Here is a 12,114-nt window from a genome sequence, read left to right as displayed (position 1 = left end):
TGGATTCCAGAGCTCATGTCTTGTATCCCGCGGCTCCATCCTCTGTAATCTTACAGTGATATAGACCATAAAACTGTATTGACTTTTATTAAAAATTGCTGGGCTTCTGAATAAAATCGAACTGTTGAATCAGTACCTAAAAAGAAATGAGAAGGACAGTTTGAGACCTCTGGTTGATCTGGCCCATTAGAGCCGGTGTACTGTCCTGTGACTGTTGTGAAAACGTCTAAGGTTCTGTACGGAAGGAGGGAGGGAGAGTGAGAATTAAATCCCCGATTTTTGCAAATCTCTCCTGTTCCCTGTGATCGAGAGATGAAATAAGTTAGAGCAGTCCAAAATCCATTCTTAGCGGCAGTTGCACTAGCTCAATATTTGTCGATATTAGATTCACAGTTGCTGGGCAATGCCATGGGCAGGAGTGAGATGTGAAGCTGACTTTTTCTTTTTATTCACTCATGGGATGTGGATGTGGGTGTCGGTGTCAAGGCCAGATTTATTGCCCCATTCCTGTTTGCCCTTGAAGGTGGTCATGAGCCGTCTTGAATAAAACAGAGTAGCTTGTTCAGCTATTTCAAAGGACGGTTAAGAATCAACCACATTGCTGTGGGCCTGGCCGCCACGTTGGCCAGAGAGGCTACAGACAGCAGATTTCCTTCCCTAAAGGACACTGGTGAACCAGTGAATTTGGTTTTTGTGGCTATCTAGTAGTTTTGTGGTCACCATTACTGATAACGTTTTATTCCAGGCTTTGTTTAATTGAATTTAAATTTCCCCCCATGATAATTAATTCAGGCCCAGTAAGATCACTATGCTACTGTAGTGGGGAGTAGAGTGGCGGGCAGCTTGACCATGTGCTAATCCTGACCTGCATGTTCCTGCAATGGGAGAGTATTCCTTTCCCCAGCATTGAAGATACTTTTGTTGGTGGAGTGAGAGTTGAAGGGGTAATTCTTGGTGTAGGTGGCTGCTCTGCTTGTTCCACTTTATTGTGTCTGGCACCAACTCTGATACTCTGTCGTTAACGATTGGCCTCATCAAGCAGTGGTTGATCAGCAGAACTGGCTCTGTTCATGTGTCAAGAGCCTGCCTAGACCAGGCAGGCCAGATTCTGGGCTAGCAGTGGGGTAGCTCAAAGTAAGGGATCACAGTCTGGTAACTCCTGCTGGAAGTGTACCCATGAGGATAGATTTGAGATTGACTGTCGGTCTCCTTCACATTCCCTCCCTGCATCCCTTTTCCCATACAAGGCCATATCGAATGGTCAGAGTTGCATCTTTCGGGGGATGGGAAATTGGGATGAAAGTTGGCAAAGGGAAATTGAAAATTATTTTTGCTTAAACCACTTCCTTCACAAGAAAATTCTGACCGCCTTCTCCTCAATTCCTCTTTTAAAACATTCCCCCCTCCTTAATGCAACCCTGAGAGCTCAAGCTTTTCATGTCCCTGATTTCCCTGCTGTATTTTTTTCTAATTTATTTCCCTGTTTTGCGCAGAGTCTGTGGACAGTGAACATGGAAGTGTTATTGAAAGCGAGGAGGAAAAGGAGGAGGTGAGCAGAAAGGAACAGGCTTATTGAGAAACGATTATCAGTGTCTGTACGGAACGTGTGACATCAAGCCAGCAGGGCTCAGGAGCTGTCTCGGTCACCTTGCTGGTCTCATGCTATGGTTGTCCCTTTCTGCATCATGGCCCACTGCAGGTGGTTGACCAAAAGGATGCACCCACTTCAACTTTCACCTTCCAACTCCAGGGTTAAGTTACAGAAACATCCTAGCTCAAACTATTAATCCTAAGATTCTGATATTGTCGATCAGACATTTTTTGCATCTTCCTCCCACCTCCCCTTCCCTGTTCTCTTGTGTGCTTACTCAGGTGAGTTGACCTTGAGCAAGATCTGTGCTCTCCAGCTGTGTGCCAACTGTGTGCTCAGTAAAGGGGTGTTGTGTCCTTATTCGCTTTAAAGTCTTGTAGTCAACTTGCTGCATGGGCACTAACATTATGTAAAGTACAAGCAACTGTCACAGATGAAACAAAGTTGAATATCCGCCTCCTGTGCTGTAATATTTTCCCGCGGTCACATCAGGTTATTTCCTGCATAGCTGAATACCTTGAATGTCTTAACTCGCACCAAGTCCCATTTTCCCCCGTCACTCCTGTGCTCGCTGACCTACGTTGGCTCCCAGTCAAGTAATGTATTGATTTTGAAATTCTCATTCTTGTTCAAATCCCTCCATTGCTTTGCTACTTCCTGTCTCTGTAATCACCTCCAGCCCCACAACCCTCCAAGATATCTACGCTGTTCTAATTCTGGCCTCTTGCCCATCCCTGATTTTTTATATATTGGGGAGGTGGTGGCATAGTGATAATGTCACTGGACTAGCAATCCAACAGCCCAGGCTAATGCTGTGGAGACATGGGTCTGAACCCCACGAGGGCAGCTGTTGGAATTTAGATTCAATTAACAAACCTGGAATTGAAAGCTAGTCTCCGTAATGGTGACCATGAAGCTACCATCGATTGTTGTAAAAACCCATCTGGTTCACTAATGTAATTTAGGGAAGGAAATCTGCCGTCCTTACCTGGCCTGACCTACATGTGACTCCAAACCCACAGTAATGTGGTCGACTGTTAAACTGCCCTGTGAAATGGTGTGGCAAGCCAATCAGTTCAAGGACAATTAACGATTGGCAACAAATGTTGGCCTTGTCAGTGACACCCATGTTCCATGAAAGAGTAAACAAAAAAAATCACTGCGTTGGTGGCTGTACCTTCAGTTGCCTAGGCCCTGAGCTCTGTAATTCTGTCCCTGTACCTCTTTACCTCTCTACCTTGCTTTCCTCCTTTAAGACACTCCTTAAAGCCTACCTCGTTAACTAAGCTTTTGGTCATCAGACCTAATAGCTCCTTATGTGGCTCAGTGTTGACTTTCATTTTATAATGTTCCTATTAAGCGCTTTGCAACATCTTAATGTGTTAAAGGTGCTTATGTTATTGCCCAAGCCATTTTTGCCTGATTGTGAAACACCTTAACCAACTGTCAAGTCTAATCACTGAAGTGTGTGTGAGAGAGTGAGAATGGTAGAAAAACTTTAGTCACTGTTTTGGCTTGTTCTGTGCAACTGATACAGGAATCTGGGGATGACTTTATTGATGAAAGCGAAGATGATGAGCAGAAACCACCAAAATCAGTCCAAGTACGTATTTATCCTGGATGAACACGTTGGGTTTAAAGCTATGGAGCTATTCATTCCTGTGACTTATTTCAAGAGGAATGAACCTTTTTTTAAAAAATTACAATTGAGTTTTATTTGATTCATGTTTTAGCTACATTAAGATCTTAAAAGGGCATCTTATATTTTAAAACCCAAATTGAAGCTCGTTCTGACCTCTGTTGGCTTAGTGGGGTAAAATACACTGGGACAAGTACCAAACTGTGTAAATAGAAGCTTGGGTTGGGTGCTCGGTCTGTGCTGAGTGAACTGGCCTCAGCTGGGGCAGCAGCTACTCTTGACCTCCTCCTTCCCACATGGAGAAGGGGCAAAGGTCAGCTTGTGCTCTTGATCACACTATATTCTGAATCCTGTTTGAAAGCATTTGCCATCTGTGGGCTCATTCTCTTCAATGAGTCAGCACCTTCAGCAAAGTTGAGAAAATTCATATCTTGCGGCATAGAAAAGCCATCTTGCTGTGTGGTGTGACATTGAGTGACAAGACACAGTCCGTACTTCCTGTTCTCCTCATAAATTACACTGCCCAGTCACTTGACCTGGGGCAGACGTGCTGTAGAAAGCCCTACAGGCCTATCTAATGAGTTTCACAGCACCCGGAGCATGGCCTGTGCTCATGTCTGCTGTCTGAGGGCAGGTGAGGGTACACATGAAATCTTAGGCTTATAGTAGACTTATATTTAATGAGTTGGAATTATGTTTTCTAAGTTGGAAAGCGCACTTGCATAATAAAGGCAGACCTGCATTGAACAATAAAGCAATTCTAACAGTTGGATCGTGCAATCACAAGATTTAAAATACGTGTAATAGTTCTCTAGCAGCTATTGATCTTTTTAAGAACTGTCTTGGAATTATTTTATTCTGTGAAAGCCTTGATTTTAACATTCTCGTCCTTGTTTGCAAATCATCCCCAATGGCCTGCTACTCCCTATTGCTAACATTGTTCCCCCCAAACAGCCAAGATATCTGTGCTGCTCACTTCTGGCACCTTGCACAACTCTGAATCTCAGCCCTCCACCAGCGCCAACCATACCTTCAGCTCTGGAATGCGCACACCTCCCCCCACCCCGGACTTTATTGCCCCTCTCCCTCTCTCGCCTCCTTCAAGACGGTTCTTAAAACCCTACCACTTTGACCAAGCTTTTGGCTACCCGTCCTTAATATCTCCTTATGCGCTCCAGTGTCAGATTTTGTCTGTGCAGTGCCGTGATGTGTTTTACTGCATTTAAGGTGCCATATAAATGCCGGTGGTTGTTGTTGTAGAAACAGCATCTGGTCAGTGATGAGGATGAAGATGACGATTCCGATTTATTTCACGAGTCTGAGAAAGAGGATGACGATGATGGGGAATTGACGAGTCCGGTGAGGAGCTCTTTGCTGTCTGATGAAATTGTACTGGTGAGAGTAACTTTAAAGGGACACCTTTCATTGGTGACATCTTCACCTTTTCACTGCAGAAAAAGATGGGACAAACCTCCTTTGCAGAAGAACTAGCAGCACGGATTCAAGGGGAAAGCCCAAAGATACAAGATGAAGAGAGCGCGGGTAAATACTGGTGGTTTTGGGGGAGTGGTGAGGGCAGGTGCTGTGAAACAATGGGTTTCTTTATTTGTGACCCCGTTTCTCCTGCACTGCACGTGGTTCCAAATCTAGTTCTGAATCTTATTTTTAATCATTGTTCCACAGTGTTGACTTCGGGAGGCTCGGCAAAGAAGAATCGGGTAAAGGTCAAAAAAGAAACTCAAAAGGTTAAACACCAAGGTAAGAAATAAGATTGGGAACAGTTGATTCTGACTGGAAGATTTTGGCTGAGTGTTGATGCGTAGAGACTGACCGAACCGGAAACTCACTCTGTAATTGGTCACGTTAACAGGGATTGGTTGGGGATTCCCCTGATGGCTAACCAATGTTTTCCAGAATGTTTCCATGCTAGGCCACTTATTTACCCTGAGTTGGTTGACCCCTGTCACAGCAATGATAGCGATGTTAGAATTTGCCTCCCACCTTTCTTTGATTGGGGTGGGGGTGAATTGGTCAGCATTGTGGATCCTGATTCCTGTCTCATGGCTCCTCCTAGAACTACAGCTATGGGCGTTCCATGAGGGTGAGCTCGTGGTATTGCCACTAATAACAGTTAGTTGCACAGTTTTTAAAAAAAAATTCTTTCTTGGGATGTGGGCGTTGCTGGCAAGGCCAGCAGTTGTTGAACTGAGTGGCTGAGTTGCTACGTCATTTCCGTGGTCAAGTTAAGGGTCAACCACATTGTTGTGGGTCTAGAGTCATATATAGTCCAGACCACGTAAGGTTTCCTTCCCTAAAGGGCGTTAGTGAACTAGGTGGGTTTTTACCACAATTGATAGTTTCATGGACCATTACTGAGACTAACTTTATATTCCAGATTTATTAATTGAATTTAAATTCCACCAGCTGCCATGGTGGGATCTGAACCCACGTCCTCAGCCTGTCCATTAGCCTGGGCCTTGGGATTACTAGTCCAGTGATATTACCACTACGCCACCATCTTCCCATAAACTGCCATCACAGCTTTCATATAGTCACCACTTAGGCAGATAAAGGGTCAGTGGAAGCTTCTGGAACCCAGCAAAGAGTCACTCTTTAGGTGAGGAAAAGTATACAGCAGCAGCTTTAATGCACAGCATCCCAAGACGCTTCACGAGTGTTATCGATCAAAATTCAACACAGAGCCACGTAAGGATATTAGGACAGGCGCCCAAAAGCTTGGTCAAAGAGGTAGGTTTTAAGGGAGAGAGAGAGAGAGATTTAGGGAGGAATTTCCAGAGCTTGGGGCTGCGACAGCTGAAGGCACGGCCGCCAAAACTGGAGCTATTAAAATCGGATGTGCGCAAGAGGCTGAAATTAGAGGAGCTCAGATACTGGTATCTGAGTGTGTGGCTGCAGAAAGATTACAGCAATAGGGAGGGGTGAGACCATGAAGGGACTTGAAAACAAAGATGGGAATTTTTAAATAAAGGTGTTGCTTAACCGGGAGTCGATGTGGGTCAGTGAGCACGGGTGATGGGTGAACGGGATTTAGCACGAGTTAGGATTCAGGCAGCAGGGTATTTTCTAACCATGTTTATGGGAGTGGAAGGTGGGAGGCTGGATGGGAGAGCACTGGAATAGTCAAGTCTAGAGGCAACAAAGGTATGAATGTGGATTTCAGCTGCAGACGAGCTGATGTAGGGTTGTTGTTAGATATTATATCAGTAGAAATAGGCTGCCTTTTTGGCATTTAATATATGGTTGGAAGCTGACGTAGAGATCGAATACGACATCAAGGTGATAAATTGTCCGATTCAGACTCTGCCATGGCTTTCGCCTTCTCAAGACTTTATTAGAGGAAGCTACTGCTCGCCCAGTCCTGAATGTTGGGCAAACGGTGAAACAGTTTAGTGGAGGGGTCAAGAGAGGTGGCGGCCAGGTAGAGGTGGGTGTTGCCAGCGTACTTTCAGAAAAGGAGCACCAAGTCCAGTCACAAAGCTTGTGATTTTTAACTATTAGAGATGCTTTTGTTTGAATGTGAAGTGTGTTTTGGACGGAACGTAGAACAGGCGAAAAGTATTCTTACATGTTCCCAGTGGGGTTATGAGAAGTTGAAAACACTTTTTTTTAGACGTTCTGCCAGAAACACAAGAATCTAAAAGGTAAAACAACTTGGTTGTGGGTTTAACAAAAAGCTACCGCTGAATCTTATGCTGCATGTGAATTAGAATCGGCAAATGGGAGCCGGTGCTTTTGATGCTGTTAGTGAAGAGCCCCTGTTGTTTCAGACTGCTGAAGGGAGAAGCAAACCTGACCAGGAACTGCCAGCTGCAGGGAGGTGGGTCAGGAAAAGTTTTATATGCAGGCTCAGTAAGTGATTAGGAAAGCAAACGGAACCCTGTTGTTTATTGCAAAGGGGAATGGAATATAAAAGTAGGTGTGCTTTGCTGCAGTTGTACAGGGTGTTGTGTGAGTCTCCGTCTGGAGTACTGTGTACAATTTCGGGCTCCTTTTATTTAAGAGAGGAAACAAATGCATTGTAGCAATTCAGAGAAGGTTCATTTGACTCGGATGATGGGGGTGGTGCGGGGAGCGAGTGGTTATCTTATGAGGAAAGGTTGGGCCTGTATCCATTGGAGTTTAGAAGAATGAGAGGTGACCTTATTGAAACACAAGATCCTGAGGGGATCTTGATCATCCGTCTCTGCCTCAAAAATATTCATTGACCCTGCTACCACTGCTCTCTTCCCCAGAGAGTTCCAAAGATTCGCAACCCTCAGAAAAAATTTCTCATCTCTATCTTAAGACAGGGTGGATGCTGAGAGGATATTTCCCCTTATGGGAGAGACCGGAACTCGGTGACACAGCTTAAAAATAAGGGGTTTCCCCATTTAAGTTAGAGATGAGAAATTTTTTCTGAGGGTTGCGAATCTTTGGAACTCTCTGGGGAAGAGAGCAGTGGTGGCAGGGTCAATGAATATTTTTGAGGCAGAGATGGATGATCAAAAATCTAATAAGGGAGTCGAAGGTTATCGGGGCTAGGCGGAATGTGGAGTTGAGGCCGCAGTCAGATCCACCATGATCTTATTGAATGGCGGAGCAGGCTCAAGGGGCAAATGGCCTACTCCTAATTCATATGTTTGTGTCAATCCCGTTTGCTATCTTGATCAAGGAAAGTACAGGAAAAAATATTTGTGCTGAAACTTTGCGTTTTTTTTAAAAAAAAATTGTTCATGGGATATAGGAGAGAGTGGCTGGGTCTGCATTTATTGGCCTCCTCTAATTTTACTTGAAGGTGACAATGAGCTACTACCTTGAACGTGGTGAAGCTACTCCCCAAGTGCTGTTAGGAAGAGAATTCCAGTATTTTGACCCAGTGACGATGAAGAAATGGAAATATAGTTCCAAGTCAGGATGGTCTAAGAGTTGGAGGGGAACTTGTAGGTGGTGGTTCCCCCTGTGGCTGCTGCCCTTGTTCTTCTAGGTGATGGATGTCATGAGTTTGGAAGGTGCTGTCAACTTGGCAAGTTGCTGCAGTCTATCTTGTAGATGGTACACATTGTGCACCAGTGGTGGAGGCAATGAATGCTTTGTTCTGAATGGTGTCGAGGTTTTTGAATTATTGGAGCTGGACTCATCCAGGCAAGTGGATAATATTCCCCTCACATTCATGACTTGTGCCTTGCAGACGGTGGACAGACTTTTGGGATTTAGGAGATGTATTGCTCATCACTTAACAGTAGATTAAGGGAACGCTATTCTGAGGACGGGTACCTGACACAGGAACGTAAATTGGAACCTATTCTTCAGTGTCCACACTTAGGATACTGAAGACAGAAGCTATTTGCACTTACAGACTAACTATGTTGGAAAAGCTCGCTTGGAGTTGGTTACTGTTTGCTGAGGCCCAAGTACTGGTATAGCGTGTGTTGTGGTTATCGTGGTCAATGTTTAATGGAGGTGGGAGGGAAGACAACTATTCTCTGCCATAAGAGCAACATTAAGTAAGTTGTTGTGATAGGGGCCACAGAGTAGGTGGTCTAAAGTGCAACAAATCACAACAGGATGCAGCCACAGTGATGGAGCTAGTTAGCTCTGTCATGTTAAGACATTTTCCAGGGTTAGCCACTGCTTGTATTGCCATTACCTTTACTAACCAATACTACAGTGTTCGATGGAGGTGGACTGAAGAATTTTATACCAATGAGTTTTCAGTGTCATGGTGCTGCTTGTGACCTATTCTTAATTTGTCACCAAGTTGTTCCCATCACATGTAACAGACTCATATCCAGCAGAACTTCACCCAGGCAGCATAAAATACACCCTCCAGACATAACCCATGTTTCAGTGAATAGAATCTCATTATTTTGGGTGTTCATCTCAGTTTGGACAGCACTTCACTGGAATGTTTGTGACCACTCATACAGCACACTTTTTTCTTTCCTCTATCAGACGATGATGAGAACTTATTCACGCCTGAGAATGCCAATGAAGATGACGATTATTCTCCATTTTGCAGTAAAAGTGGCCTCTTCAGCGGAGGGAAGGGTCTCTTTGACGATGACGAGGTTGGTGCTGAGATGTTGCTGTTCAGAGGTTTAAACCATAGAATCCAGATAATATTGAAAATTATTTGAGATTTCTGTGACACAAGCTAACTAGTGAACGCTCGTGTGTGTGTGTCTCTGAGAGAAGGACTTTCTAAATATAAATTGTTCAGCACCCTAGGACCAAGTGGTGACTGAGCTTGTGTGCTGGTTTAATCCGTTACTACAAAACTGTGGACAATTTGGTGTAAACTCATTCCCAATAGAAACTGTGTTGAAGCTTGTTCCCTGCAGTTCAATGAAATTAGGCAGACTTCTGCTTCTCAGTTTTCTGTTGCTCCCCCTGATTTCACTGACATGCTGGAGGTCCAGCTCCATCAGTGCTGCCACTCTCTTACATGTTCAACTGGCTGCTGTTTGCCTCTGACCTTGGGTGATATCAGCATGTTATTTAATTGTGCATGCCCCCTCCTCTGTTTCCCCTCCGGTTGCCGTGCAGACTCCTTCCGCCCACCCCTCCCTGTCAATGATCAAAGGACTCGAGCTTTCTCTTCCCTACATCCTTTCCCCTACCCTGAGACACACACAAAAATATAAAATAAAGGTTTATTACAATACGGCTAGGGACCAGTGACCTTTGCCTAAGGTAGACAAAGTTTGAATCCCAGTTACCCACTAGGAGAAAAAAGCATCAGGATTTCATGGTTTTAAACAAAATAAACTTTGTTTTACTTTTCTGACTATACAATCTACAAAATCTATCTTAAACTCTTAACATTCAGAATTAGCATGAGATAAATATGAATGAACAGGCAAACTGTGGTCAAACGCAATACTGCATGCTAACAGATATGACCAAGTCAGATCCCTCTGCAACCCCCACCCTGATGTCAGTGACCACTGAGAGTCACAATAGCTCGTTAAAATTCAGTCTTCCTCACAAAGGATTTCAGCACTTCGCTTTGGAAGATTTAGCCTCTGAATTCCCTCAAGCCACTCCGGCTTGGACTGCCTCAATGGCTGCTCACCTCCCAGTGGTTCAATTTGTCCTCCTGAGACTGCATTCCACGGGATTCACTCCCGCCTCTAGTTGCTGGCACACACCCAACTCTTTTGCAGACTTGTAACCTCACTAAGCTTGCACTTCCCCTGGGTTTCTCTGAACTCCAGTCTCCCAGCAGGTGGGATCCTGGGCTTTATAAAGAAAGGTATAGTGTGCAAAAAATGGAAGTTATGATAAAACCTGCATAAAACACCAGTTTGGCCTCAAGTGGAGTATCATGCCAGATTCTGGGTACCATGCTTGAGGAAGGACGTGAAGGCATTAGAGAGGGTGCAGAAAAGATTCACAAGAATAATTCCAGGGATGAGGAACTTTGCTTACTTAGATTGGAGAAGCTGGGGTCGATTTTCAAAGGGAAGGAAAGATTAAGAGTAGATTTGAAGGAGGTGAACAAAGTCACGAGGTGTCTGGGCAGAGTAGATAGCGTGACAATTTCCATTGGCGGAAGGATTAAGAACCAAGGCACACTGATTCAAGGTGATTGGCTAAAGAAGCAATGGCGACATGAGGAAGAACCTGCACTGAGTGGTTAGGATCTGGAATGCAGTGCCTGAGAGTGTTGTGGAGTCAGATTCAATCGTGGCTTTCAAAGGGATATTGGATAATTATCTGAAGAGAGAAGAGCTTGTAGAGCTATAGGGAAAAGGCGTGGGGCAGTCAGACTTGTTGAGTTCTTGCAGGGAGCTGCGTGGATACAACAAGGCAAATGGCTGCCTTCCATGCTGCATCTATTCCGTGGCTATTTGATAATTTGTCGTGCCTCCATTCCTGCCTTGGCTGATGTTGCATAAATCAGTGAGGGCTTCTGGCTATCACTCGGCTCATTTGACCCCTGGGCTTTTGGGGTGAGGTTTGGGGGGTCAAGGGCTGGATTGGAACCTCGGTCCCAATGCTGCCACATTAAAACTGCAATTTAATCCACAAGAATGCTGCTTTCTTTTCCAGGGTGACCTTTTTGCTGAGGCACCAAAGGAGGATGTTGACAAAGGGAGGGAAGCCAAACCCGTCGTTAGTAATGGTGAGTGGCATGGAGTGTTGGGAACAAGGATTAAAATGGTGATTTTTCCAAAAAGAAATGAATATTCCTAAATGGTACATGTTTTAATCGAGCGTGTCCAGTGTTAGATTGTGTAGCACTAAGCTAACCTTGATGCTGAGAAGTAATGGAACGTAGGTTGAGGGAGGGATGCTGAGAGCTTTAAAGTAATTTGCTTTTCCTCCGAGTTGGTGTATGTTTATAATGTTTCGGTCGCTGAGTTAGATTTAATCAAACTGCTTCCTCTCGGCTGCTACTTCAGGCCCTGAAACCTAATGAAGGGGACCCCATGGGTGGGTTGCTTACTAACCTGGTCTTCGAGAGCTCTGCACTAAACCTGGTGGGGTGCTGGCACAAAAATGACACTCTGCTTGTACTGTGTTAAAGTACTTCACCGTGTTGCTGCTTATAGGGAGTACAGTGCTCACCGCTTGCAGCAGGTACGTTGGTGCTGGCCTGGTTTGCCTGTTAAACAAAGTGGGCAATAAAAGGAAGAGCGCTTTTCAAACATCACCACCTGATTAAGAATACCACTGAATAATGTTTGTTGATTGGAGGTGGTTGGGAGGGCGGGGTTGGTATCCAAAGTAACTGCACTTAATGGTGTGAACTGCAATTGGAACAGTATAGTCTTCCTGAAATAGCTGGGTTCATTTAGTACATTATAAATGGTGCATTTGCGATTGACACCTGTGGTGATGGCAATTAGCTGGCATTAATTTCCTGCTAAAGGTGACT

At 44.6% G+C, this 12,114-nt stretch overlaps 1 protein-coding gene across 10 annotated transcripts in view; it reads left to right on the top strand.

Annotated features, from left to right (window-relative positions):
- Positions 1 to 12,114, top strand: part of washc2c (WASH complex subunit 2C) — a 65,323-nt gene that overhangs the window by 17,457 nt on the left and 35,752 nt on the right. For all 10 annotated transcript variants that reach the window (XM_041176188.1, XM_041176191.1, XM_041176195.1 and 7 more), the window contains exons 8-14: positions 1,494 to 1,549; positions 3,129 to 3,194; positions 4,491 to 4,589; positions 4,685 to 4,772; positions 4,914 to 4,988; positions 9,183 to 9,298; positions 11,286 to 11,358. In XM_041176188.1, the coding sequence (XP_041032122.1) occupies positions 1,494 to 1,549; positions 3,129 to 3,194; positions 4,491 to 4,589; positions 4,685 to 4,772; positions 4,914 to 4,988; positions 9,183 to 9,298; positions 11,286 to 11,358 (573 nt within the window). The remainder of the gene's footprint in view (positions 1 to 1,493; positions 1,550 to 3,128; positions 3,195 to 4,490; positions 4,590 to 4,684; positions 4,773 to 4,913; positions 4,989 to 9,182; positions 9,299 to 11,285; positions 11,359 to 12,114) is intronic.

This window comes from Carcharodon carcharias, chromosome 28 (assembly GCF_017639515.1).
Source record: "Carcharodon carcharias isolate sCarCar2 chromosome 28, sCarCar2.pri, whole genome shotgun sequence".
In the NCBI taxonomy this organism is placed as follows: domain Eukaryota; kingdom Metazoa; phylum Chordata; class Chondrichthyes; order Lamniformes; family Lamnidae; genus Carcharodon; species Carcharodon carcharias.
This window is presented reverse-complemented; position numbering and strand designations above follow the sequence as displayed.